This window comes from Mobula birostris, chromosome 18 (assembly GCF_030028105.1).
Source record: "Mobula birostris isolate sMobBir1 chromosome 18, sMobBir1.hap1, whole genome shotgun sequence".
Taxonomy (NCBI): domain Eukaryota; kingdom Metazoa; phylum Chordata; class Chondrichthyes; order Myliobatiformes; family Myliobatidae; genus Mobula; species Mobula birostris.
Window position 1 is genome coordinate 67,394,650 of NC_092387.1, and position 26,206 is coordinate 67,420,855.

The 26,206-nt window shown below is 43.9% G+C and overlaps 1 protein-coding gene across 3 annotated transcripts in view; it reads right to left on the minus strand.

Moving 5' to 3' along the window:
• zswim8 (zinc finger, SWIM-type containing 8) overlaps positions 1-24,842 on the minus strand; it is a 186,559-nt gene extending 161,717 nt beyond the window's left edge. For 2 of the 3 annotated variants that reach the window (XM_072282863.1, XM_072282864.1), the window contains exons 1-2: positions 24,704-24,842; positions 23,605-24,154 (exon numbers count right to left, since the gene is read on the minus strand). In XM_072282863.1, coding sequence (XP_072138964.1) covers positions 23,605-23,782 — 178 coding nt within the window. In that variant the 5' untranslated portion in view covers positions 23,783-24,154; positions 24,704-24,842. The remainder of the gene's footprint in view (positions 1-23,604; positions 24,155-24,703) is intronic. The other variant, XM_072282862.1, reaches the window with a different exon arrangement.
• Positions 24,843-26,206: the final 1,364 nt, after the last annotated feature.

The following is a 26,206-nucleotide window of genomic DNA, read 5'->3' on the forward strand; positions in this document are numbered from 1 at the left end:
TTTCTAACTCAGGGGCTCCCAAACCTTTTTTTTAATGCCACAGAGCCATACCATTAACCAAAGGATCCGTGGACCACAAGTTGGGAGCCCCTGCTCTAAAGAAACAAATTATGTTGCAGTATAACATGCGAGTGCTTAGCTCACCCTTGGAGTACACAGTTCTGGTCACCACATTACAAGGAGGATGTGGAAACTTCAGAGGGGGCATAGAAAAGGTTGCTAACTGGATTACAGGGCATCAGCTAGTAGGAGAGGTTCGACAAACTTGAATTGTTTTCTCTGGAACATGGAAAGATGAGAAGAAACTTGATAGATGTTTCAAGTTAAACATCTACTCTGACAAACTTCCATAGATGTGTAGTGGAGCATGTACGGACTAGCTGCATCACAGCCTGGTACGCGAACACCAATGCCTTTGAATGGAAAATCCTACAAAAAGTAGTGAATTTGACTCAGTACATCACACGTAAAGCCCTCCTCACCACTGGGCACACCTACACCAAATGCTGTCATAGAAAGCAGCTTCCATCATCAGAAATCCCCACCACCAAGATCCCAGAGACCTGACAGAAGTTGTTGAAGAGATAATGGATGCATTGGTCATGATCTTTCAAGAATCACCTGATTTTGACATGGTTCTGGAGGACTGGAAGGTTGCAAATGTCACTCCACTCTTTAAGAAGGGAGGAAGGCAAAAGAAAGGAAATTATAGGCCAGTTAGCCTAACCTCACTGGTTAGGAAAGTGTTGGAATCTATTATCAAGGATGAAGTTTTGAGGTTCTTGGAGACTAATGATAAAGTAAGTCAAAGTCAGCACAATTTCTGTTAAGGGAAATCTTGCCTGACATATTTGTTAGACTTCTTTGAGGAAGTAACAAGCAGGGTGGACAAAGGAGAGGCAGTGGGTGTCATTTACTTGGATTTTCAGAAAGTGTTTGATAAGGTGCCACATATGAGGCTGCTTAACAAGATAAAATCCTATGACATTACAGGAAAGATACTGGTATGGATAGAGGAATGACTGACAGGCATGAAGCAGTGAGTGGGAATAAAAGGGACCGTTTCTGATTGGCTGCCGGTGACTAGTGGTGTTCCTCAGGAGTCAGTATTGGGACCACTACTTTTCACATTGTTTGTCAATGATTTTGATAATGAAATTGATGGCTTTGTGGCAAAGTTTGTACATGATATGAAGCTGGGTGGAAGGGTAGATAGTGCTGAGGAAGCAATGCGATTGCAGCAGGACTTAGACAAATTGGAAGAACGGGCAAAAAAGTGGCAGATGGAATACAGTGTTGGGAAATGTATGACAATGCATTTTGGTAAAAGGAACAACAGTGTGGACTATCTAAATGGGGAGAAGGTAGACAGGGACGTAGGAGTCCTCGTGCAAGACTCCCAGAAGCTTAACCTACAGGTTGAGTCTGCAGTAAAGGTGGCAAATGCAATGTTGGCATTCGTTTCAAGAGGAATAGAATATAAAAGCAAGGAGATAATGCTCAGCCTTTATAAGACACTAGTCAGGCTGCACTTGGAGTGTTGTCAACAGTGTTGGGTCCCTTATCTCAAAAAGGATGTGCTGTCATTGGAGTGAGTCCAGAGGAGGTTCACAAGGATGATTCCAGGAATAAAGGCGTTAACGTATGAGGAGTGTTTGCCAGCCTTGGGCTTGTACTCACTGGACTTAGAAGAATTCTGGGGGGGTGGGGGGGGTTCAGGGGGGAGCTAATTGAAACCTACTGAATGTTGAAAGGACTATTTAGGGTAGATGTGGAGAGGGTGTTTCCTGTGGTGGAGGAATCCAGAATTGAGGGGCAATCTTTTAGAACAGAAGTAAGGAGGAATTTTTTTTTTAAGCCAGAGAGTAGCGAATCTGTGGAATACTCAACAGGTCAAGTCCCCAGGTATATTCAAAGTGGAAGTTGATAGTTTCCTGATTAGTCAGGGCATCAAAGGATATAGAGAGAAGGCAGGTGTATGGGATTGAGTGGGATCCGGGATCAGCCGTGGTGGAATGGCGGAGCAGACTCGATGGGCTGAATGGCCTAATTCTGCTCCTATGTCTTATGGCCTGATGGGATTTTAAGGTGAAAGAGTGGCTACCAACAATGGAACAAAACATCCATGTCTCTGTGAGAGGTCACAGTTGGAAGTAAAGGTGTGTCTTGCTGATTTTGGCAGGCTTTGTAGCTACGCCCAACGCTTCTGAATATTCTGAACACAAGGACTTGCATTATATAATCAAGGGTACAAGCAATTATAGGGTATTGCCATAATGTGTAAATGGCTCTTAGTACAAATCACAATAAAAGTCAGTTGGGGCTACACTGGCTCAAATTTATGGAAAGATAAATAATGGCGTTTACCTAAACTTAGTGTCAAGGAGTCTCTGGTAATGGAAAACAGATGGGAAATTGTGTTCCAGGAGCAGAGAACTTTGCACAACTGAAGTTTCAAAATCTTAGTGTGATAACAGAGTCTAAAAATCACAGATAAGACTTGAACACATCAGTGTGGTCAAGGCAGCATTCTAATCTGCCAAAGGCAACAGCACTCAGGGTCAAAACAACATTGCATATTAGATTAGTGAGAGGTTTTTTGTATTACAAAAACAGGCTTTATTCAATTTAAAAATTCATAGAAAGGAAAGTGTGGAAAAAGTATACAATCATAGTCAATACATTAAGGAGGGCAAATTTTTTTTAGCGAGCAGAAGATACCAGCGAAGTATTGGATTTTGGAGACGCTGCATTTAGGGAGGAGGAACTGTTAGATTGAAGTCTCAGAGTAGGTTAAAAGAGCAGCACAACATCATGACTGAAGGGCCTGTACTGTGCCATCCTGTAGTTTTCAGTATGTTCTAAAAACAGAAAAGTCCAGGAGACACTGAGTCAAGAGGGTGCCAGAGATGAGAAATTGGGAATGCAGTTCTGTCACTGTCATGAGAACTATTCCAAATTGCAGAGGTCTTTGAAAATTAAAATAAATGCTGCTTACACAGATGCAAAGATTAGAATTCTTTTTATGGGGGGCCCCCCCCGAGAGGGGGGGGCACAGAGTGAGAAGCCTTGACTACAAGTGCTAGGGCCAAAGAACAGTACAGGCACTTCAGCCCACGGATTTGTGCCAACTTTTTAAACCTACCCCAAGATCAATCTAACCCTTCCTCTCACATAGCCCTCCGTTTTTCCATCATTCATGTGCCCGTCTAAGAGTTTCTTGGATGTTCCTGATGTATCTGCCTCTACCACCACTCGTGGCAGGGCGTTCTCTGCACCCACCACTCTCCGTGTGAAAAACATACCTCTGATATCCCCCTGTATAGTTTCCTCCAATCACTTTAAAATTATGCCCCCTTGTATTAGCCATTTCCATCCTGTGAAAAACTCCACTCGATTTACAATAGACAATAGGTGCAGGAGTAGGCCATTCGGCCCTTCGAGCCAGCACCGCCATTCACTGTGATCATGGCTGATCATCCACAGTCAGTATCCAGTTCCTGCCTTACCCCCATAACCTTTGATTCTGCTATCTTTAAGTTTCTTGAAAGCATCCGGAGACTTGGCCTCCACGGCCTTCTGGGGCAGAGCATTCCATATATCCACCACTCTCTGGGTGAAAAAGTTTTTCCTCAACTCCGTTCTAAATGGCCTACCCCTTATTCTTAAACTGTGGCCTCTGGTTCAGGACTCACCCATCAGCGGGAACATGCTTCCTGCCTCCAGCGTGTCCAATCCCTTAATAATCTTACATGTTTCAATCAGATCCGCTCTCAGCCTTCTAAATTCCAGAGTATACAAGCCCAGTCTTTCGACATATGACAGTCCCGCCATCCCGGAAGTTAACCTTGTGAACCTACGCTGCACTCTCTCAATAGCAAGAATGTCCTTCCTCAAATTTGGAGACCAAAACTGCACATAGTACTCCAGGTGTGGTCTCACCAGGGCCCTGTACAGCTGCAGAAGGATCTCTTTGCTCTTATACTGAATTCCCCTTGTTATGAAGGCCAGCATGCCATTAGCTTTCTTCACTGCCTGCTGTACCTGCATGCTTGCTTTCAGTGACTGATGTACAAGAACACCTAGATCTCGTTGTACTTCCCCTTTTCCTAACTTGACTCCATTTAGATAATAATCTGCCTTCCCATTCTTACCAAAGTGGATAACCTCACATTTATCCACATTAAACTGCATCTGCCCACTCACCCAGCCTGTCCAAGTCACCCTGCATTCTCATAACATCCTCCTCACATTTCACACTGCCACCCAGCTTTGTGTCATCAGCAAATTTGCTACGGTTACTTTTAATTCCCTCATCTAAATCAATATATATTGTAAACAGCTGCAGTCCCAGCACTGAACCCTGCGCTACCCCACGGGTCACCGCCTGCCATTCCGAAAGGGAACCGTTAATCGCTACTCTTTGTTTTCTGTCAGCCAGCCAATTTTCAATCCATGTCAGTACTCTGCCCCCAATTTTGCTCACTAATCTCCTATGTGGGACTTTATCAAAGGCTTTCTGAAAGTCCAGGTACGCTACATCCACTGGCTCTCCCTTGTCCATTTTCATAGTTACATCCTCAAAAAATTCCAGCAGATTACTCAAGCACGATTTCCTCTTCGTAATTCCCTGCTGACTCGGACCGATCCTGTTACTGCTATCCAGATGTGTCGTAATTTCATCTTTTATAATTGACTCCAGCATCTTTCCCACCACCGACGTCAGGCTAACAGGTCTATAATTCCCTGTTTTCTCTCTTCCTCCCTTTTTGAAGAGAGGGACAACATTAGCCACCCTCCAATCCACAGGAACTGATCCTGAATCTATAGAACATTGGAAAATGATTACCAATGCATCCACAATTTCTAAAGCCACCTCCTTAGGCACCCTGGGATGCAGACCATCAGGTCCCAGGGACTTATCAGCCTTCAGACCCAACAGCCTATCCAACACCATTTCCTGCCTAATATAAATTTCCTTCAATTCATCCATTACCCTAGGTCCTTTGGCCACTATTATATCTGGGAGATTGTTTGTGTCTTCCCTAGTGAAGACAGATCCAAAGTACCTGTTCAACTCATCTGCCATTTCCTTGTTCCCCATAATAAATTCACCCGCTTCTGTCTTCAAGGGCCCAATTTTGGTCTTAACTATTTTTTTCCTTTTCACATACCTAAAGGAGCTTTTACTATCCTCCTTTATATTCTTGGCTAGTTTACCTTCGTACCTCATTTTTTTCTCCGCGTATTGCTTTTTTAGTCACCTTCTGTTGCTCTTTAAAAGTTTCCCAAACCTCCGGCTTCCCACTCGTCTTTGCTATGTTATACTTCTTCTCTCTTATTTTTATAATGTCCATTACTTCCCTTGTCAGCCACGGCCTCCCCTTACTCCCCTTAGGATCCTTCTTCCTCTTTGGAACGAACTGATCCTGCACCTTCCGCATTATTCCCAGAAACACTTGCCATTGCTGTTCCACTGTCATCCCTGCTAGGGTATTGTTCCATTGAACTTTGGCCAGCTCCTCCCTCATAGCACCATAGTTCCCTTTGTTCAACTGTAATACTGACACCTCCGAGTTTCCCTTCTCCCTCTCAAATTGTAGATTAAAACTTATCATATTATGGTCACTACGTCCTAATGGCTCCTTTACCTCGAGGTCCCTGATCAAATCCGGTTCATTGCACAACACTAAATCTAGAATTGCATTCTTTCTGGTAGGCTCCAGTACAAGCTGTTCTAAGAATCCATCTTGGAGGGACTCCACAAACTCCCTTTCTTGGGGTCCAGTACCAACCTGATTCCTCCAGTCTACCTGCATGTTGAAGTCCCCCATAACAACTGTAGCATTACCTTTGTGACATGCCAATTTTAACTCTTGATTCAACTTACACCCTACATCCAAACTACTGTTTGGGGGCCTGTAGATAACCCCCATTAGGGTCTTTCTACCCTTAGAATTTCTCAGTTCTATTCATACTGATTCTGTGTCTCCCGATTCTATGTCCCTCTTTGCAAGGGACTGAATATCATTCCTCAACAGAGCCACCCCACCCCCTCTGCCCATCAGTCTATCCTTTCGATAGGACGTAACCTTGAATATTCATTTCCCAGGCCTTGTCCACTTGAAGCCATGTCTCTGTTATTCCCACAACATCATACTTACCAATTTCCAACTGTGCCTCAAGCCCATCCACTTTATTTCTTATACTCTGTGCATTCATATATAATACTTTTAGTTCATTACTCCCCTCACCTCCCATATCAATTCCTATTTCACTTGGCCATACTGTACGATCCCTTCTTGAGCTTTATGTTTATGTTTCCAGTTCATCCCCTCCCCCCCCCCCACTACTTAGTTTAAATACACCAGTGTTGCAGAGGCAAACCTGCCTGCCAGAATGCTGGTGCCCCGCTTATTAAGGTGCAACCCGTCCCTTATTATCGGCCTCGTATTAACTGGTAAACCTCTATCAAGTCACCTCTATCAAGTCACCTCAGATGCTCCTTCACTCCAGTTGGAAAAGCCCTAGCTCACTCCACCCAGTCAGGACAAACCTACTATCAAAATAAGTGCTCTCAGTACTCTAAGTGTGGTCTGACCAATGCCTTATAAACCACAGGCATCATATCTTGCTCCTGTATTGACCTCTGGCTTAGGTGGAACCAGCTCTTCATATCAATTTATTTATGTATTTTAGAGAAGCAACATGCAGTAGGCCTTTCCAGCTCAGCAATCCCCTACAACCCAAATTAATTCTAACCTAATCATCCGATAATTTACAATGACAAATTAACCTACCCAGTATGTCTTTGAACTGTGGGAGAAAACTGGAGCACCCAGGGGAAACCAACACATTCCACAGGGAGGATGGGCAGACTCCTTCCAGAGGATGCCAGGAGTGAACTCCGACACTCCAAACTGTATTAGTTAAACTAATGAACTAATCCTTGGGATCCTATAAATAAATGTACAAGTACGTGTTCTTCCGGCATTCAATTCGAGAGGACTAGAATTCAGAAGCAAGATACGATGCTGATTGTTTACAAGACATTGGTCAGACCACACTTGGAGAACTGACAGCAGCTTGGGCCCCTTATCTAAGAAAGGATGTCCTGGCTTTAGAGGGGGCCCCAGAGGAGATTCATGAGAATGAAAGTGTTAACATATGAAGAGTGTTTGATTAATCTGGGCCCGTCCTCACGTTTGTTTAGGTGAATAGAGAGGGGATCTCATTGAAACCCATCAAGTGCTGAACGGCCTAGATACTTGGAGAGGTTCTTTCCTATAGTGGAGGAGTCAAGACCAGAGTGCACAGACTCAGAATAGAGGGCTATCCCTTTAGAACAGATGAGGAGGAAGTTCTTTCACTAGAGGGTGGTGAATCTATGAAATTCATTGCCACAGATGACTGTGGAGGTCAAGCCATTGGATATATTTAAAACGGAAGTTGATAGGTCATTGATTTGTCAGGGCGTTAAAGGTTACGGGGAGAAGGCAGGATTATGGGGTAGAAAGCGATAGTAAATCAGACATGATGAATGGTGGAGCAGATTCGATGGGTTGAATGGCCTAATTCTGCCCATATTTCTTATGGTCCCAGGTACAGTGGAAGTGATGGAACAGGAGAGGTTGGCGAGGGAAGTGTATTTAAACACCTCAACCCTGCTCCTAACCTGATACTGCAGAAAGTGACACCATCTGGCCCATTGTACTAGCAGGTAGAAACAACTGTCCAATTATCCACAAGACCACCCCCCCCCCTCCACCTGTCATGTTCCACAACCACTCCCAGTATCCACACGCATCTAGTTCTGGCCCCTCCACCTGTTTGTGTATTTAGTATTTCAGAAATATTTGAGAAATATTGCAAGTATATTGTTTAATTAAGCATTCTTTGTCATTGACATAATTCCTTACGGGTTTTATATACGAGGTATGCGAATGGCATACGTCATTACACCGTTACATGCTCCTCGCTCAAAGTAAAAACAAAACTAAGACGCATTATTCCCGGCTCCTGTTTTTGTTTTCAATTAGTTTTATGTTTAGAAGTTTCAAAACATTACACCTCTCCCAAACATTAACCACTTTGTCCTCAACCCCTCTCTGGAAAGTCAGGCACCTCCTCAAACTTCACGTTTCAACAGAATTTTGATCGGCAACCCTAATAAGGCCATTAGGTATTGGAGCAGTATTTGGTCATTCGGCCCATTGAGTCTGCTCTGCTATTCCATCATGGCTGACATTTTTTTCTTCTCACTTCACTCACCCTGTAACCCTTTTTACCAATCAAGAACACAACCCCTGCCTTAAAGGTATACCCAGAGACTTTGCCTCCACTGTTATCTGTGGCAATGAATTTCACAGACTCACTACTCCATGGCTAAAGAAATTCCTCATTTCACTTCTAAATGGATGTCCCTTTATTCTGAATGGTGCCCTCTGGCCCTTGACACTCCTACTACTGGGGACAACATCTTCATGTCCATACTCTGCAGGTCCTTCTGTATGCAATAGGTTTTAATGAGGTTCCCCCCACCCCCACATCCTTCTGAAATCTATAGTGTACAACTCCAGAGACATCAAACATGTCTCAGGCATTAAGTGTATTCCTCACATCTCATCTTGAGGCAACTTGGTTCGAATAGCTTTGGGTTACTTTTGAGGCTATACAAATGAATATCTATTTTTCCCATCGCCCTGATGCTTAGAGTGCTCTTAATATCTATAAACACGAGAAAGTCTGCAGATATTGGAAATTCAGAGCAACACACACAAAACGCTGCAGGAACAGGTCAGGCAGCATCTATGGAGGTCAATAAACAGACCACATTTTGGGCCAAAACTCTTCAGAAGCAGAAGGTGAGGGAAGGGGAAGGAGGCTAGCTGGCAGGCGATAGGTGGAGCCAGGCGAGAAAGGTCAAGGACTGGAGAAGAAAGAATCTCAGAGGAGAGGAGAGTGGACCATAGGAGAAAGGGAAGGGGGTGGGGGGGGGGGGACCCAGGGGAGCTGACAGGCAAGTGAAAAGAGGTAAATTGCCAAAAAGGGGAATAGAGAAAGTGGGGGGGGGGGGGGGGGGAGAGAGAGAAAAGAGGAGGGAATTCTTTTTTTTTAAACCAGAAAGAGAAATCGATATTCATGCCATCAGGTTGGCAGCTACCCAGATGGAATACTAGGTGTTGCTCCCCCACCCTGAGGGTGGCTTCATCTTGGCACAAGAGGCGGCCCTCCTGCCATCTGACAAAAGGTACCGTTAAGCATTTGGGTTTCCCCAAGCCATCAGACTCCTTAATACCCAGAGACTAGACTGACATCTACATCATTTATTATTATATTGTAATTTGTCCTCTACTGTGCCTATTGTCTTGTTTATTAATTATTGTACTGCCCTGCACTGTTTTGTGCACTTTATGTAGTCCTGTGCAAGTCTGTAGTCTAGTGTAGTTTTGTGTTGTTTCATGTAGCACCATGGTCCTGGAGAAACATTGTTTCATTTTTACTGTGTACTATACCAGTAGTTTATGGTCGAAATGACAATAAAAACCCACTTGACTTGACATGTCAGAGTGGAAATGGGAATCAGAATTAAAATGTTTAGCCACTGGGAAATTCCGCTTTTGGCAGCTACAGTGGGGATGCTCAAAGAAGTGGTTCCCCAATTTAGGGCAGGTCTCACAAAAGTAGAATTAAAGTTTATGTTATTAATTGTACTCAAGTGTAAAGATCAAACCAGAAGTCATCCCTGGATTTACCAGAGGTAGATGACAGAAAGCACCTTCCTCATAAGAAATAGAAGCACAAGGAGACATTGGTCCCCTCAAACCTGCTACACCATTCAAATAGTTTGATTCTTAACTTCAGCTCCACCTTGCTGCCTGTCCCCCATAACCCACAACTCTCTTGTGTCTGAAAAATCTATCACAGCTTTGAATATACTCAATGACTTAGAAGTTACAGCTCTGTGCTGGAGAACTCCAGAGATTCACCAATCTAGGGAATTTCTTCTTCCGCATCTCTGAGAATAGTGAACCAATCTGGAACCCTTATCTAAGAAAGGATGTGTTGGCATTGGAGAGGATCCAGAGGAGGTGCACAAGAATGATCCTGGAAATGAAAAAGTTAACGTACAAAGAGCATTTGATGGCTCTACGCCTGAAGTAACTGGAGTTTAGAAGAATGAGGGAGTGACCTCATTGAATATCGAAGGGCCTAGATAGAGTGGATGTGGCGATGATGGTTCCTACAGTGGGAGAGTCAAGGACCAGAGGGTACAGCCTCAGAATAGAAAGATGTCCCATTAGAACAGTGATGAGGAGCAATTCCTTTCGTCGGATGGTGGTGGTCTGTGGGATTCATTGCACAGACGGCTGTGGAGGTCAGGTCATTGGGGATATTTAAAGCAGAGGTTGATAGGTTCCTGATTATTCAGGGTGTCAAACGTTACTGGGAGAAGGCAGGAGAATGGAGATGAGAGCTATAGTAAGTTAGCCATGATCAAATGGCGTTTCTGACGATAGGAGGAGAATCAGGCCACTCAGCCTATGTCTTATGAAGACTATCAGACAATTCGATGTCCCCTTAACTCTGAAACCCAGCCCCACAGGTCTAGATTCTCCCACAAAGGAAACATCCTTTCATCAGCCACCTCACAATTTGCCCAATCAGCTCACCACTCACACTCTGAGCAGCGTATACACAGACAATCTGCTCAACATATCACAGGACTACATCTCCTCACCAGATTCAGCATAGTGACTTCCCTGAACTGCCTGCACTGCAAGCATTTCCCACCTTCAAAAGGAGCAAGCATATCCCTCGTTCTATGTCAGGAAGGTATAGTCACTAGGGAAGAAGTTCCAAAGGCAGAGAGGTGCAATATTTAACCAAGGTCTCACCTGCTCCTTCAGGTGTGTGAGACAAAAAAAAATAACATAGCTCTAAGCAGGGAACGGCACCGAGCAGTTATCACGCGATACACAACTTCACAAGAACACCAAATCATTATCACTTCAGAATCAGAATCAGGTTTAACATTACTGACACATTTTGAGAAATTTCATGTCTTGAATGAAGGGTCTCGGCCCGAAACATCAACTATTTATTCATTTCCAGAAATGCTGCCTGCCCTGTTGAGTTCCTCCAGCATTTTGTGTGTGTTACTCTGGATTTCCTGCATCTGCAGAATCTCTTATGTTTATGTTGTGAAATTTGTTGTTTTGTGGCAGCAGTACTGTGCAATACATAAAAAGCTACAGGTAACAATAAGAAATGTATGTTAAAAAAATTAAATTTTGCAAAAAGAGAGCAAAAAATATAGTGAGGTAGTGTTCATGGGTTCATTGTACATTCAGAAATCCGATGGCAGAGGGGAAGAAGCTGTTCCTGACACATTAAGCGTGTGCTTTCAGGCTTCTATACCTCCTCCATGATGGTGGTGATGAGAAGAGGGCACTTTGCTCCAGGTGACAGTTTGCTGTAAACATATTAACTACCACCGTTCCCAAAAGCCTTTTGCAAAACTGAATGACTTTCTGATAATCTGATAGTAACATTAATACTAACTTCTTTAATTTACATTCCTGATTTATTTCATTACTTGAATTTAAAACCTCCACCCATCATGGCTGGATCCAAACACTTGCTCACACCAGGCCAAGATTATGCCTGGAACCCAGTTACTTGTAAACTCAGTCAGTTCCATCGTGGGTGCTAGCCTCCCCAGCACAGAGAACATCTTCAAAATGCGACATCCATCATGCAGGATCCCATCACCAGGACATGCTGTCTTCTCATTACAAGCACGTTAGGAGATACAGGAGCTTGAAGACCCACACTCAACCTGTTAGGAACATCCTCTTCCCCTGTGCCATCGGTTTCTGAATGGACATTGAACCATGAACACACTATTTTTGCGCACTATTTGCGCAACTTGGTAATTTATATTTACACCATTATATACATACACATATCTTATTGTAATTTATAGAGGTTTTTGGTATTACACTATACTGCTGCTGCAAAATTACAAATTTCATGACCAACGGCAGTGCTTTTAAACCTGATTCTGAAGACTGGTAATGGACTAAGTCATGGGCACTAATCTCCCCAGCTTCCAGGCCACCTTCAAAAGGCGATACCTCAGAAAGGCAGCATCCATCGAGGACCCCAACACCCAGAACATGCCCTCTTCTCATCGTTACCATCAGTGAGGAGGTACAGGAGCCTGAAGGCACACAGTCAACAATTCAGGGACAGCTTCTTCCCTTCTGCCATCAGAATGGACGATGAACACTACCTCACTGCTTTTCCCTTTTTGCACGACAGTACTTTTACATTTCTTATAATAACTAAGTAATTGTTTACGTATTGCACTGTACCACTGCTCAAAGAAACAAGTTTGACGACACAAGGCAGTGACATTACACCTGATGCTGATTCCTGACCATTGTCATTATCACACCCTCAAGCTCTGGTCTGGATCCTCAGAGTTGAGAACCCTGCCAAACACCGCCACAACCAGCTTAGCTGCCAGAATAAAATAAAGCATTCACGGCCCAATGCGTTTCAAAGTATGTGCAATGTTAAAATCATTAAACAATTATTTTATCCTTTAAAAATAATATGCTTCCCCTGTAATGAATTGCTCATGCATTTACACAGCCTTAGCAGATCCCTGTAAAGAGCTACTTACTGTAATGTAACACTACATTAAGCAAAGTAAGCCTTGCAATCTCATCATGGTGTTCAAAGCATCTGCATCAGATCCAGTACAATAACGTGCATTACTAGCATTTGTAAACACTGCATTGTGTCATTCACACTGAGGCTCAGCAACAATATGAATTTACACAGCACCTTTAGCATACAGATTCAGAATCACTTACCCATCAGTGATCACAAAATGTACAGTCAAGTGCTTTGTTTGCATTAACAGCCAACACGACATGCTGGGGGCAGCCCGCAAGAGTCGCCACACACTTCAGCGCCAACGTAGCATGCCCAAAATGTCCAGAGCAACATAAGCAACAACAGCACAACAACAACAAAAACACAAAAGAAGCCCTTTTCCTCCCTCCCACTCTCTCTCCCTCTCTCACACATACACAGGCCTCTGGAGTCCTTAGCTCAAGGCTCTCAAGACATTGGGCCACTGACTTCCAGACCCACCGACCTCAATATTTAAACTTCAGACCTCAAGTTCAAGTTTATCATCATCTTACATTACATATATACAACCAAATGAAATAATGCTCCTCTGGACCACACTGCACAAAACATTGTACATTACATACAGCATATAAAATATTAGCACAAATAAGTCAGTAAAATATAATTCGAAGTGCCAGTAGTGCAAAACACAGGTTCACAGTAAATAGTTTGCTGTCCTAGTGACAAGAACTTGGTGGTGAGAGGGTATTCATTAGTCTCACAGCATGAGGGAAGAAGCTGGTACCCAGACTGGCAGTCCTAGTCTTGATGCATCTGTACCTCCTTCTTGATGCAGTGGGTCAAAGAGACTGTGGAACAGGTGGTTGGCATCCTCAGTGCTCAAGTTCCAACTTGTTGACTTCATTCTTTGACCCAAATCTTCATTTACTGCCTGACGTCCAACTCCTCTTATCCCTGTCTCCAAACCCTAATCTGATCTCCAACTCCCTGTGCTGCCCCCAACACCATTCTTAAGAATCGAATAAAAACTAATTGTGAGCCACAACCATGATGGACATTACAGTATGGCACCATAGTCATAATGAGGTTATCCATGGGGAGGTTAGCAGACAAAAATTTATTCAGATCCCCCAAGTCAAAGACGTCTTTACAGGAGGATCTCAAAGAGCAGATTCAAATTAAAAATCTGACACATTGTGAAATTGGTTTTGCGACAGCAGTTCACAGCAATACATTTTAAATTTTTTAAAAGCTACAAATTGCAAAGTGCAAAAAGAGAGCAAAAATAGTGAGGTAGTGTTCGTTGTCCATTCAGATATCTGGTGGAGGGATAGAAACTGTTCCAGAAAAGTTGAGTGCATGTCTTCAGACTCCTGTATCTCCTCTCTGATGGCAGAGGCAAGAGGGGAGAATGCCCTGGGTGATGGGGCAGAAGAGAGGTTGAGGGGGGGGGGGACCTTGCAGAGCTTGGGACTGACCTCCAGGACAAGGGAATGAGGGATTAAAAATCAGGAGCAGGGTTCAGAGTTACAAGACTTGAGCTGTTTACGGAGATAGGAAATGTTGTGAACATGTTAGTGTTTCAACTACAATGTTTTACAAACATATACACATATTCTTAGTATAATTTGCAGTATTTTTGCATATTGAAATATAACCCTACCACAAAACAGCAAATTTCACGACATATGCCATTGATAATAAACCTGACTCTGAAATTATTTATTTGGGTTGAAGATGATATATAGTACATAGGTGACTTAATTTCTTGTTCATTGTAAAACTAAGAACCAGTTGAGCCACATCCAGCAGGTGTTAACCATGGAAACCCAGTTCTCCACAAAACAGCAGATCTCACCAATTGAGGAATGAGCATTCGACATACAAGGGGACTGAATTCCGTGAGACCACATGTCTAACTACTCCTGAGCAGCTGTATCTTATCTCACTGAAATATGAAAAATTAAAAGCATTGTAATGTTTATTTTTCCTGTACTTTGGAATTAAATCAAATTTTATTAACATTACCTCCAAGAGGACCACATTCTTGCTGTGCTTTGGAGGCTCAATGACCCAGAGAGCTATGCTTTGGCTCTTGGTGGGGTCACCCTTGCCAAACCGGTCAAAGGGTAGAGGCCAGACTAACAGTGGTCCACCGGTCCTCCAGATTCGGGGGTTTAACTCACGGCTAACAACTGACTGCTCAAACAAAACTTATGGAAGCAGCAATGAAGAATCCTTCTACATCGGAGTGCAACAGTATTCCCCAACTTCCACCCGGGACTTGCACGGTTGACAGTAGTAAAGACCAAGAGGAAGCTAATGGCACAATGAAGAAAGCCCTAAAGTCCATCAAGACCAAGATCAAAATTTGTTGATGCCCAAAGACAGAGATGGAGGACCTTCATTGCTGCCCTAAGAGCCAGCAGGCCTAACAGGTAGTAACTAAGTTAGTTAGTGATATTAGTTAGTACTTTAGCTTTTAAAAAAGCAGAAAATACCAGATATACTCAACAGTTCAGGCAGCATCTGTGAACAGAGAGAAAAATCAAGGATCAACTTCATTCACCATATACACTCAGTATTTGGTACCTCGGTTTGGTCTCCTGCTGCTGTAGCCCATCCACTTCAAGGTTCAACATGTAGTGCATTCAGAGATGCTCTCTACACACCACTGCTGTAATGCATGGCTAGCTGAATTACTGTCACCTTCAACCAGTCTGGCCATTCTCCTCCGACCTCTCTCATTAACAATGTGTTTTCACTGCTCACTGGATGTTATTTGTTTTCACACCATGCTCTATAAACTGTTAAACTGTGAATGTCCCAGGAGATCAGCAATTTCTGAGATACCCCGTCTGGCACCAATCATTCTATGGTCAAAGTCACTAAGGTCACATTTCTTCCCCATTCTGATGTTTGGTCTGAACAACAACTGAACCTCTTGACCGAGTCTGCATGCTTTTATACATTGAGCTGTTGTCACATGACTGGCTGATTAGAAATTTACATGAACGAGCAAATGTACAGGTGTATATAATAAAGTGGCCACTGAGTGAACCTTTGCATGTATTAGGAATTTGCTGTGGTGTGTTGGTCAGGGTGTGACATGCAACAGAAAACAACATTCAACAGTTATAAGGAATAAATATTTACATAAAATATAAAGTTAGAAGTTAAAGTACGAATATGCGACCACGTGCATAAATACCAGCATGTATTTACAATATAAACAGCATTTTTAAAATGTGGGTTAAACTGTTTATAGTGTAGTGCAGTGGCGGGGGTAATGGATACAGTGGGGTGGCAGTGACGGGGGTAATGGATACAGTGGGGTGGCAGTGGCGGGGGTAATGGATACAGTGGGGTGGCAGTGGCGGGGGTAATGGATACAGTGGGGTGGGCAGTGGCGGGGGTAATGGATACAGTGGCGGGGGAGTGGGAGGCTTTAACCAGAATGGTTGATCAGATTAAGTGCCTGGGGGAAGAAACTGGGGGATAATGTTTCAAGTTAGTGATCTATCATTAGCATCATGAAGATGAGAGGTCACCAACTTAGAACATTAATTCTTTCACTCTCTGTGGACGCTGCCTGACGTGCTAAGTGTTTCCAGAATTTTGTTTTTAATTTCTAATTTTAAGCATGTACAGGTTTTTTTACTTTTGCTAACTTCAGTACATTCTAATAAGACCATAAAACCGTAAGACATAGGAGCAGAACAGTGCCATTCGGCCCATCGAGTCTGCTCTGCCTTCCCATCATGGCTGATTTGTTCTCTGTCCCAACCCCATTCTCCTGCTTTTTCCCCATGACCTTAGACATCCTTAATAATAAAAAAAATCAACCTCCTCTTTAAATATACCAAGTGACCTGTTCTCAACAGCTGTATATGGCAATGAATTCTAGAGATTTGCCACCCTCTTGCTAAAGAAATTCATCCTCATTTCTGTTCTAAGTGTTCGCCCCTCTATTCTGAGGCTGTGCCTTTAGTTCTGGACTCCACTATAGGCAACATCCTCTCCACATCCACTCTGTCTTAACACTCAATAGGTTTAAATGAGATCACTCTCATTCTTCAAAGTTTCAGCAAATACAGGCCCAAAGCCATCAAACACTCATGTTAACCCTTTCATTCACGGAATCATTCTAGTGAACCTCCTCTGGACCCCCTCCAAGATTTTTCCTTAGATAAGGGGCCTAACACCACCCACAATAATAAGTGGTGGAACCAGTCCTTACCTTGCAAGGCTTTTTAAAATCTCTCAGACAAATTCCACTACAAGAATTTAGGTTAAATCAATACAGCCTTTAGTTCTACGACCACAACTAACCCTGTGTGCCCTTTTTAATTGACCCTTTGAAAATAAACAAGAACAACTACTTTGAATTCATTTCCTTAAGACATAGGAGCAAAATTAGGCCATCTGGTCCATCGAATGCTTCACTATTCCATCATGGCTGATTTATTATCCTTCTCAATCCCATTTTCCTGCTTTCCCCCTGTAACCTTTGACACCCTAATTGATCAAGAACCCGTCAACCACTGCTTTAAATATACACAACGACCTTCTCCACATGCATCTGTGGCAAATAATTCCACAGATTTACCAGATTAAAACTAAACTTGTGTAGAATTAAAGGAATATGCACATACCTCAGAACTAAATCCTCCATCGTTAGCGTTCAAAATTCACATTTAATTGTGTCTCATTGCATTGGGACAGCTCTAAAATAGCGCACACTTTTAATACTGTGTCTCTAATGCTTTGTGCCCGTAACATTGCTGCAAGATAGTTTTTTTTTTATTGCAACTGTGCAAATTTGGACTTGTTCAAATGACAATAAACTCCACTCAATTCCTCTTTCTTTACTACAGAGATGGCCGTGTTGGATTTTGATCGTGACAAAGTTCTTCTCCCATTTCCCCCATGATCAGAAAACCAGGCCGTGGAGCATGAATATACACGTTTACTGGAAAAAAATTTTCAAAGGTTTTGTTGCTCTACATGTAGCCAAGATATGAGCATAATGTTATTACAATTTAGGGCATCAGAGTTCAATTCCAATGTCATTTGGAAGAAGGTTGTACGTTCCTCCCCATCAACTCGTGGGTTTCCTCTGGGTGCTTGGGTTCCCTCTCACATTCCAAAGATGCAGTTGTTAGTAGACTAACTGGTCATTGTAAGTTGTCAGTTCATTAGGTTACGGTTAAATAGGTGGGCTGCTGAGTGGTTCAGTCAGAAAGGCTTGTTCTGTGTTATATCTCTAAGTCTAGTTACCCTTTGCACACAAGACTGATAAATTTAATACCCATTTTGCATACATACGTCATGCAAATAGAAATAGATTTCCAAGATGTTAGAGGTGTACAAGTTGATAAGAGGCATAAATTGAGTGGATAGCCTGAGACTATGTCACAAGGCAGAAATGACTAATACAAGGAGGCATAACTTTAAGGTAAACACAAGCGATTTTGCAGATGCTGGAAATCCAGAGCAACACACACAAAATGCTGGAGGAACTCAGCAGGTCAGGCAATATCTATGGAGAGGAGTCAACAGTTGATGTTTCGGGTTGAACCCCTCCTTCAGGACTAGAAAGGAAGGAGGACACATATTCCATCTGGGCAGCCTCCAACCTGATGGCATGAACATCGATTTCTCCATCTGGTAACTTTTTCCCCTCCTCCTTCCTTCTTCTATTCCCCACTCTGGCCTCTCACTGCTTCTTCTCACCTGCCTGACACCTCCCACCAGTGCCCCCTCCTCCCTCCCTTTCTCCAATGGTCCACTCGCCTCTCCTGTCGGGTTCCTTCTTTTCAGCTCTTTACCTTTTCCACCTATCACCTGCCAGTTTCTTATTCCAACCCCCTCCTCCACCCCCCTGGCTCCACCTATCACCTGCCAGTTTCTTATTCCAACCCCCCTCCTCCACCCCCCGGCTCCACCTATCACCTGCCAGTTTCTTATTCCAACACCCTCCTCCACCCCCCTGGCTCCACCTATCACCTCCCAGTTTCTTATTCCAACACCCTCCTCCACCCACCTGGCTCCACCTATCACCTGCCAGTTTCTTATTCCAACCCCCTCCTCCACCCCCCTGGCTCCACCTATCACCTGCCAGTTTCTTATTCCAACCCCCCTCCTCCAACCCCCCTCCTCCACCCCCCCTCCTCCACCTTTCACCTGCCAGTTTCTTATTCCAACACCCTCCTCCACCCCCCTGGCTCCACCTATCACCTCCCAGTTTCTTATTCCAACACCCTCCTCCACCCACCTGGCTCCACCTATCACCTGCCAGTTTCTTATTCCAACCCCCTCCTCCACCCACCTGGCTTCATCTATCACCTGCCAGCTTGTCCTCCATCCCCTCCCCCACCTCCTTATTCTGGCATCTTCCCCCCCTCCCCACCCCCAGCTTCATTTCCAGTCTGGTGAAGGGTCTCGGCCTGAAATATCAACCTTTTATTCATTTCCATAGATGCCGTCTGACCCACTGAGTTCCTCCAACATTTTGTATGAGTTGCTCATAACTTTACGATTGGAGGAAAGGATAGAGGGGGATGTTAGAGGTAAAGTTTTTAGATAGAGAGAGGCGGTGTGTGGAACCGGAGGTGGTGGCAGAGGCAGATACATTAGAGACATTTAAGAAACTCTTAGATAGGCATATGGATGATAAAAAAAATGGAGCACTATGTAGGAAGGAAGGGTTAGATTGATGTTGAGGAGCAGGTTAAACAACTGGAACAATGTTTTGGGCCAGGGGGCCTGTCTGAGCTGTAATGTTGTGTTCTATGTAATCTAAACATTATACAGTACCACAAAAACATGCAAACTTTGCAGGAAACATGCAAATAAAAAACTACACTCCAAGCAAACTATTGCAAGTAATTCTAAACACAAACTGCCTGTAGTAGCTGTTCAGATAGTTCCAACATACATTCAGTACTTTTACAATCTCTTCCAGCCCTTAAATACTGCACAAATTGTTGTAAAAATCTTCCACAGCTCCTCCTGCAAGATGCAAGCCACAAGCTGGGCCTTCTTTTCAATATCTCCTCTCCACCACCACCATCTTAACTCAAAGCTGCCTGTTGTCCAAGTAACCACACAGCAATTTTAAATTCAGCTACAAAAAGAGCAAGCATGGGCCCTCACATTAATACAGTGAAACATCCCAAGATGCTTCAGAATCAGGTTTATTATCATTGACAAATGTGAAATTTGTTAATTTCTTCATGGAAACATTAACAAAATTTGACATTAGACAATCAGGGTATTTTGCCAAAACCCAAAGAGATTTTAACACCAGTCTCTATAGCAGGGGCTCCTAACCTGTGGTCTATGGACCCCTTGCTTAATGGTATTGGTCAATAGACAATAGGTGCAGGAGTAGACCATTTGACCCTTCAGGCCAGCACCGCCATTCACTGTGATCATGGCTGATCATCCACAATCAGTATCCAGTTCCTGCCTTATCCCCATAACCTTTGATTCCGCTATCTTTAAGAGCTCTATCCATCTCTTTCTTGAAAGCATCCAGAGACTTGGCCTCCACAGCCTTCTGGGGCAGAGCATTCCATATATCCACTATTCTCTGGGTGAAAAAGTTTTTCCTCAACTCCGTTCTAAATGGCCTACCCCTTATTCTTAAACTGCGGCCTCTGGTTCTGGACTCACCCATCAGCGGGAACATGCTTCCTGCCTCGAGCGTATCCAATCCCTTAATCTTATGTTTCAATAAGATCCCCTCTCAGCCTTCTAAATTCCAGAGTATACAAGCCCAGTCGCTCCAATCTTTCGACATATGACAGTCCCGCCATCCCGGGAATTAACCTTGTGAACCTACGCTGCACTTCCTCAATAGCAAGAATATCCTTCCTCAAATTTGGAGACCAAAACTGCACATAGTACTCCAGGTGTGGTCTCACCAGGGCCCTGTACAGCTGCAGAAGGATCTCTTTGCTCTTATACTGAATTCCCCTTGTTATGAAGGCCAGCATGCCATTAGCTTTCTTCACTGCCTGCTGTACTCGCATGCTTGCTTTCAGTGACTGATGTACAAGAACACCTAAATCTCATTGTACTTCCCCTTTTCCTAACTTGACTCCATTTAGATAATAATCTGCCTTCCTGTTCTTACCACCAAAGTGGATAACCTCACATTTATCCACATTAAACTGCCTCTGCCCACTCACCCAGCCTGTCCAAGTCACCCTGCATTTTCATAACACCCTCCTCACATTTCACACAGCTACCCAGCTTTGTGTCATCGGCAAATTTGCTAATGTTACTTTTAATTCCCTCATCTAAATCATTAATATATATTGTAAATAGCTGCGGTCCCAGCACTGAACCCTGTGGTACCCCACGGGTCACCGCCTGCCATTCCAAAAGGGAGCCGTTAATCGCTACTCTTTGTTTTCTGTCGGCCAGCCAATTTTCAATCCATGTCAGTACACTGCCCCCAATACCATGTGCCCTAATTTTGCCCACTAATCTCCTATGTGGGACTTTATCAAAGGCTTTCTGCAAGTCCAGGTACACTACAGCCACTGGCTGGCTCTCCCTTGTCCATTTTCATAGTTACATCCTCAAAAAATTCCAGAAGATTAGTCAAGCACAATTTCCCCTTCGTAAATCCATGCTGACTTGGACCAATCCTGTTACTGCTACCCAGATGTGTTGTAGTTTCATCTTTTACAGTTGACTTCAGCATCTTTCCCACCATCGACGTCAGGGGGTCCATGGCAGAACCCCTGCTCTAGGAAGGCTGGTTAGTTTAGTGAAGAAATTCCAGAGCTACCAGCTCCAACACAGCCTCAAACACTAGCAAAAATAAATTCAGGTACCCTTGAGGTCAAGGTTGGAGGAGCATGAGAGCTGACAGGGTTGAAGGGCAGGAAATGGTCAGGGAGAGATGGAAGAATTTGAAAACAAGGTGGAGAACATTTATTAAAATGCAGGCAGCTCCAAACAGAGGCCCAGAGTTAGTTGATGAGCATGGAAGTGGTGCCTGTGAAAAACTCTGGGCAACAGAAATTTTGGAAGAGTTCATGTTCATAAGCCATACACTGTTTTAAAAAAAAGCTTTGAAGTGTCAATAGCCATTGAGTAACGAAACAATACAAATTCATCTGGCACCATTATCATTGCAGGAAGATAATGGCACATGCTATCCCCAAGGGCAAACCTTACCACTAACAAAACCCATGTAGCAATGAACTAAATGCATACATAGAAATTGACAGGTGCTATGGTCCGCTCGGGGTGTCAACAGTCAGTGTTCAATTTCGTTTATTTATTATCTATTGAGATACCGTGCAGAATAGGCCCTTCCTGCCCTTCAAACCGTGCTGCCCAGTAATCCCTGATTTAACTGGACATCACCTGTCAGGAGTTTGTACACTCTCCCCTTGACCCCGTGGGTTTCCTCTGGATGCTCGGGTCTCCTCCCACAGTCCAAAGAAAGACCACTAGTAGGCTAATTGGTCTTTGCAAACTGTCCTTTGGTTAGGCTAGGGTTAAATAGGCAGGTTGCTGGGCAGTGTGGCTTGTTAGGCCGGAAGGGCCCGTCTCTCTAAACAGATCACAGGCAAAGCCCTCTCAATGGTTGCTGACACCAGAAGGCAGCATCCATCATCAGGGAATTCCTCCACCAAGATCATCCTCTCTTCTCACTGCTGCCAACAGGCAGAGGCACAAGAGCCTCACGACTCCCACCTCCAGGTTCAAGAACAGTTACCACCCCTCAATCATTAAGCTCTTTAACTACACTCACTTGCACCATCATTCAAAGTGTTCCCACAACCAATAATCTCACTTTCAAGGACTCTTCATCTCATGTTCTCATCACTTATGGCTATTTATTTATATTTGCTTTTGCAGAGTTTGTCCTCTTCTGCACTCTCATTGATCTTTCAGTTACTATTCTATAGATTTGCTCAGTATGCCCACAAGATAATGAACAATGACATATATATTGTACTTGAATAATAAAATTTACTTTGAACTTGGAGTTTAAAAAAATTCTCATCTTCACAAACCACTCACAGTGTGCAAAGAAATTGCAGGGTGGAACTCCGGATGGCACCAAGTGTCAGCCATTCGCAGAACGTTGCAATAATGACAGGATAAAGCGCTACTAATGAATTATAAATCTACAGGACTCTCAGCAACACATGGCCCCCATAAATAATGCACATCAAATTAACAGTCTTGCTCCAAAATGTGCCAAATAATTCTTGTTCGCAAAAAAGACAGGCAAAGTTTAAGACTGCAATATAATATTCTATCTTATTCTCAAAGCTTCATATAAGTTTAGAACCACACTGTCTTCCTGCCAGAGTAACAAATACAATTAAAATGCTCTGAGTTAAGTTTGCAGAGATTACACACTTTAGAGATGAAAATAGCATGTACTTGCATCAATAACTAGACGTGATCAAATTGATGAGCTGTTCAGGTCAAACTGATCTGCAAAATTAGAGAACTCTATCCAGAACAGTGACTATGAGGAGGAAAAATAGAACTGTCCCATCTTTGGTTTTACCCTGTTGAGAGAAGATCTGACAGAAGTTTATAAGATTATGGGAGGCACAGATGGAGTAGCCAGGCAGTATCTTTTTCCCAGGGTTGAAATGTCTAATACCAGAAGGAGTGCATTTAAGGTGAGGGGGGTTAATTTCAAATGTTTTAGAGTGGTGGGTGTCTGGAATGTGCTGCCTGGGGTGGTGGTAGAGACAGATACATTAGGGACGTTTAAGAGATGTGAATATGAGGAAAATGGAAGGATATGGACATTGTATAGACAGAAAAAATTAGGTTAGTTGGCCAACTGATTACTAATTTAATTAGTTAGACACAACCTGTGGGCCGAAGCGCCTGTTCCTGTGCTATGTTCTAAGAGGAGGGAAAACAGACTTGTCTCACCTTTGATTTTAACAGTGGGCGAATTTGGACCGGCTGACTGCTTCCTCCATCCCCGCCAATTCTGACACAGGCTCTCGGCTTCAGAGATGAAGGAACAGAGGGAATCCTCCTCAAAGCGGTCACTGTCTTCGAAGGAAAAGCGTTCACCGTCCTCCCACTCAGCAAACATTAGTTCCATGACATTGACAGCGTCGGGGGTGGGGGGACTCAGACAAAGGAAGCCGGCCCGAGGTGTGGAGGAATCCAAGCCGCAGACAAACACGGGGACTCGGTAACAAAAGACCTGGACACAATTTCTGGGCTGAAGAAGTTCTTCAGACAGACGTCAATGCGAGTCACGGCCCCCAAGTGTCATTTTAAGTGAAAAAAACACACTCATTCGTCCGGTGCCATCTTCAATTCCTCTCGAGAAGAAAAAAAAAACAGGCTTCATCAAATGCAGTGGGTCTGCTGGAAAATAAAACCTCCCGGAATGAGGAACTAGAAAGCGTCTTTTGTTATCCCACTCGATCACTGTTGTCCCTTTTGTTCTCTGTCTCTCTCTGAAGCACTTGGGGAGGAAAAAAATTGTCACCTCAAATTAAAATCGCAGTAAAACGGAGCAGAGCCCCCCCATACCAGAGCTGAGCTGTGTCAGGAGCATGATTGTTGTTGGAGAAGTGAGGGGGAGGGCTGGCCGGGGTCGGCTCTCTCCATCCAGACCCCCGCTCACTAACACAAGGAAGCAGAACACGCAAAGAGAAGGCACAACGGAGAGATGGTGGGGGCTGTAGAGAGAAACCCACCCGGTGGGAATCCCCCGCCGCCTGAGGCAACGTCACAGCCTCGAATGGCAACAAATAATGTATCGATTTGCACGGGGTGAAATTGAACAGGGGAAGTCCACTGCTCCAGAGCAGATTAACCAAACTTCACCGCAGCCAATACAAACCTGGGGGGTGGGGGGAACGGGGTGGAGAGGGAGACATGGAGGCACAAAGTTGCAGCAAACACACACGCTCGCTTGTGAGAGGGAGGGCGGAGAAAATGTGGCCGAACGGCAGAAATAAAGTAGAAAGGGTTCGGATTTGGTGCCCTCTCTAAAACATGGATACTTCACCTGAACCAGGCATCAGCTGTTGGCCATTTCCGTTTCTGTCACATGATTTCTTCTCTTTTTGTGTGTGTGTGTCTGTCTGTCTGTCTGTGTGTGCAGCTGGCTCTGAATTTGCAACACTCTGTCCCTCCCACCCTCCTCCTCCCCCCCCACCCCACCCCCCCATCCACACACACACACCCCAGCGCCGTCAGGAACGGTCTCCACACCCCAGCACCCCCTCTCTCGGGGTCCCGTGGGGTCCCGGGACTCCCGGACGCAGTGCCGGACCTGGAGACCGAACTGTCGTTCTTTCTCTCCCTCCCTCTCTTCCCCACCCCCGGTGCTGTCTGTCTCACACACTCAGAACCGTGTCTCGGTCCCTCTCTGCCTTCCTCCCTGTGTGAGCACGACCTCCAACCCCAGCACTTCCCATACGTAAAAGGAAATGAGGGCGCTGACGTGGGGCACGTTATTTTTGCGGAGGCTCCAAGTGGGCGGGAACTGGACGGGCTTTATCCATGCACCTCTCTCTAGTATGGTTCAAAATTGTGTTCCTGCAACCGAGACTTAAAAACATCCCCTTCTCGTGTTAGGATTGTTTTGCCCGCTTCATGTTAAATGTCTTCAAAGCCTGCATTTATTTTATTCTGACATTCTACTCAAATGGTATTATTTACTTACTTACTTATTATTTTTTTGCAGAGTTTAACTTCCTTTACACACTGGGTTATTTGTCAGTCTGTGTTTGTGTGTAGTTTTTCATTGATTCAATTGTATTTCTTTCCTCTACTATGCATGCCTGCAACAAAATGAGTCTCGGGGTAGTCTATGGTGACATACTGTAGGAACCTAATTTACTTTGAACTTTAAGTAAAAAGACACAACAGTCAGAGGCAAGTGATCCATCGTCGAACTAGGGTAGCATTAAGGTTGGCCCGGTCCTTTCAACAAAGTGATCATTGTAGAATGTAGCACAAGGGAATATTTCTTAGATTCACAAAGCTATTTTCATTAAGACAAAAAAAAACTTTCAGTGGTGTGACAATCTTGCTTAAATTCTGGGTATAGTACTATTTTCCAGGATTATATCATGCTATTTCTCTCTTCATTCCTTAAGACCATAAGACATAGGGGCAGAATTAGGCCATTCAGCCCATCACAGTCTGCTCCACCATTTCACCATGGCTGCTTTATTATCCCACTCAACCCCATTCTCCTGCCTTCTCCCCATAACCTTTGATGCCCTGACTAATCAAGAACATATCAGCCTCAGTTTTAAATATATTTAATGACTTAGCCTCCACAGCCACCTGTGGAAATGAATTCCACAGTTTCACCACCCTCTGGTTAAAGAAACTCCTCCTCATCTCTGTTCTAAATGGACGTCCCTCTATTCTGAGGCTGTTCACTCCAGTCCTAGACTTACCCATATATTCAGGCCCACATGTATTTAATTGCGGCATTCCGTTTAAATTGCATTATTTACTTATTTATTATCATTGTATTTGCTCAGTTTGTCTTCCT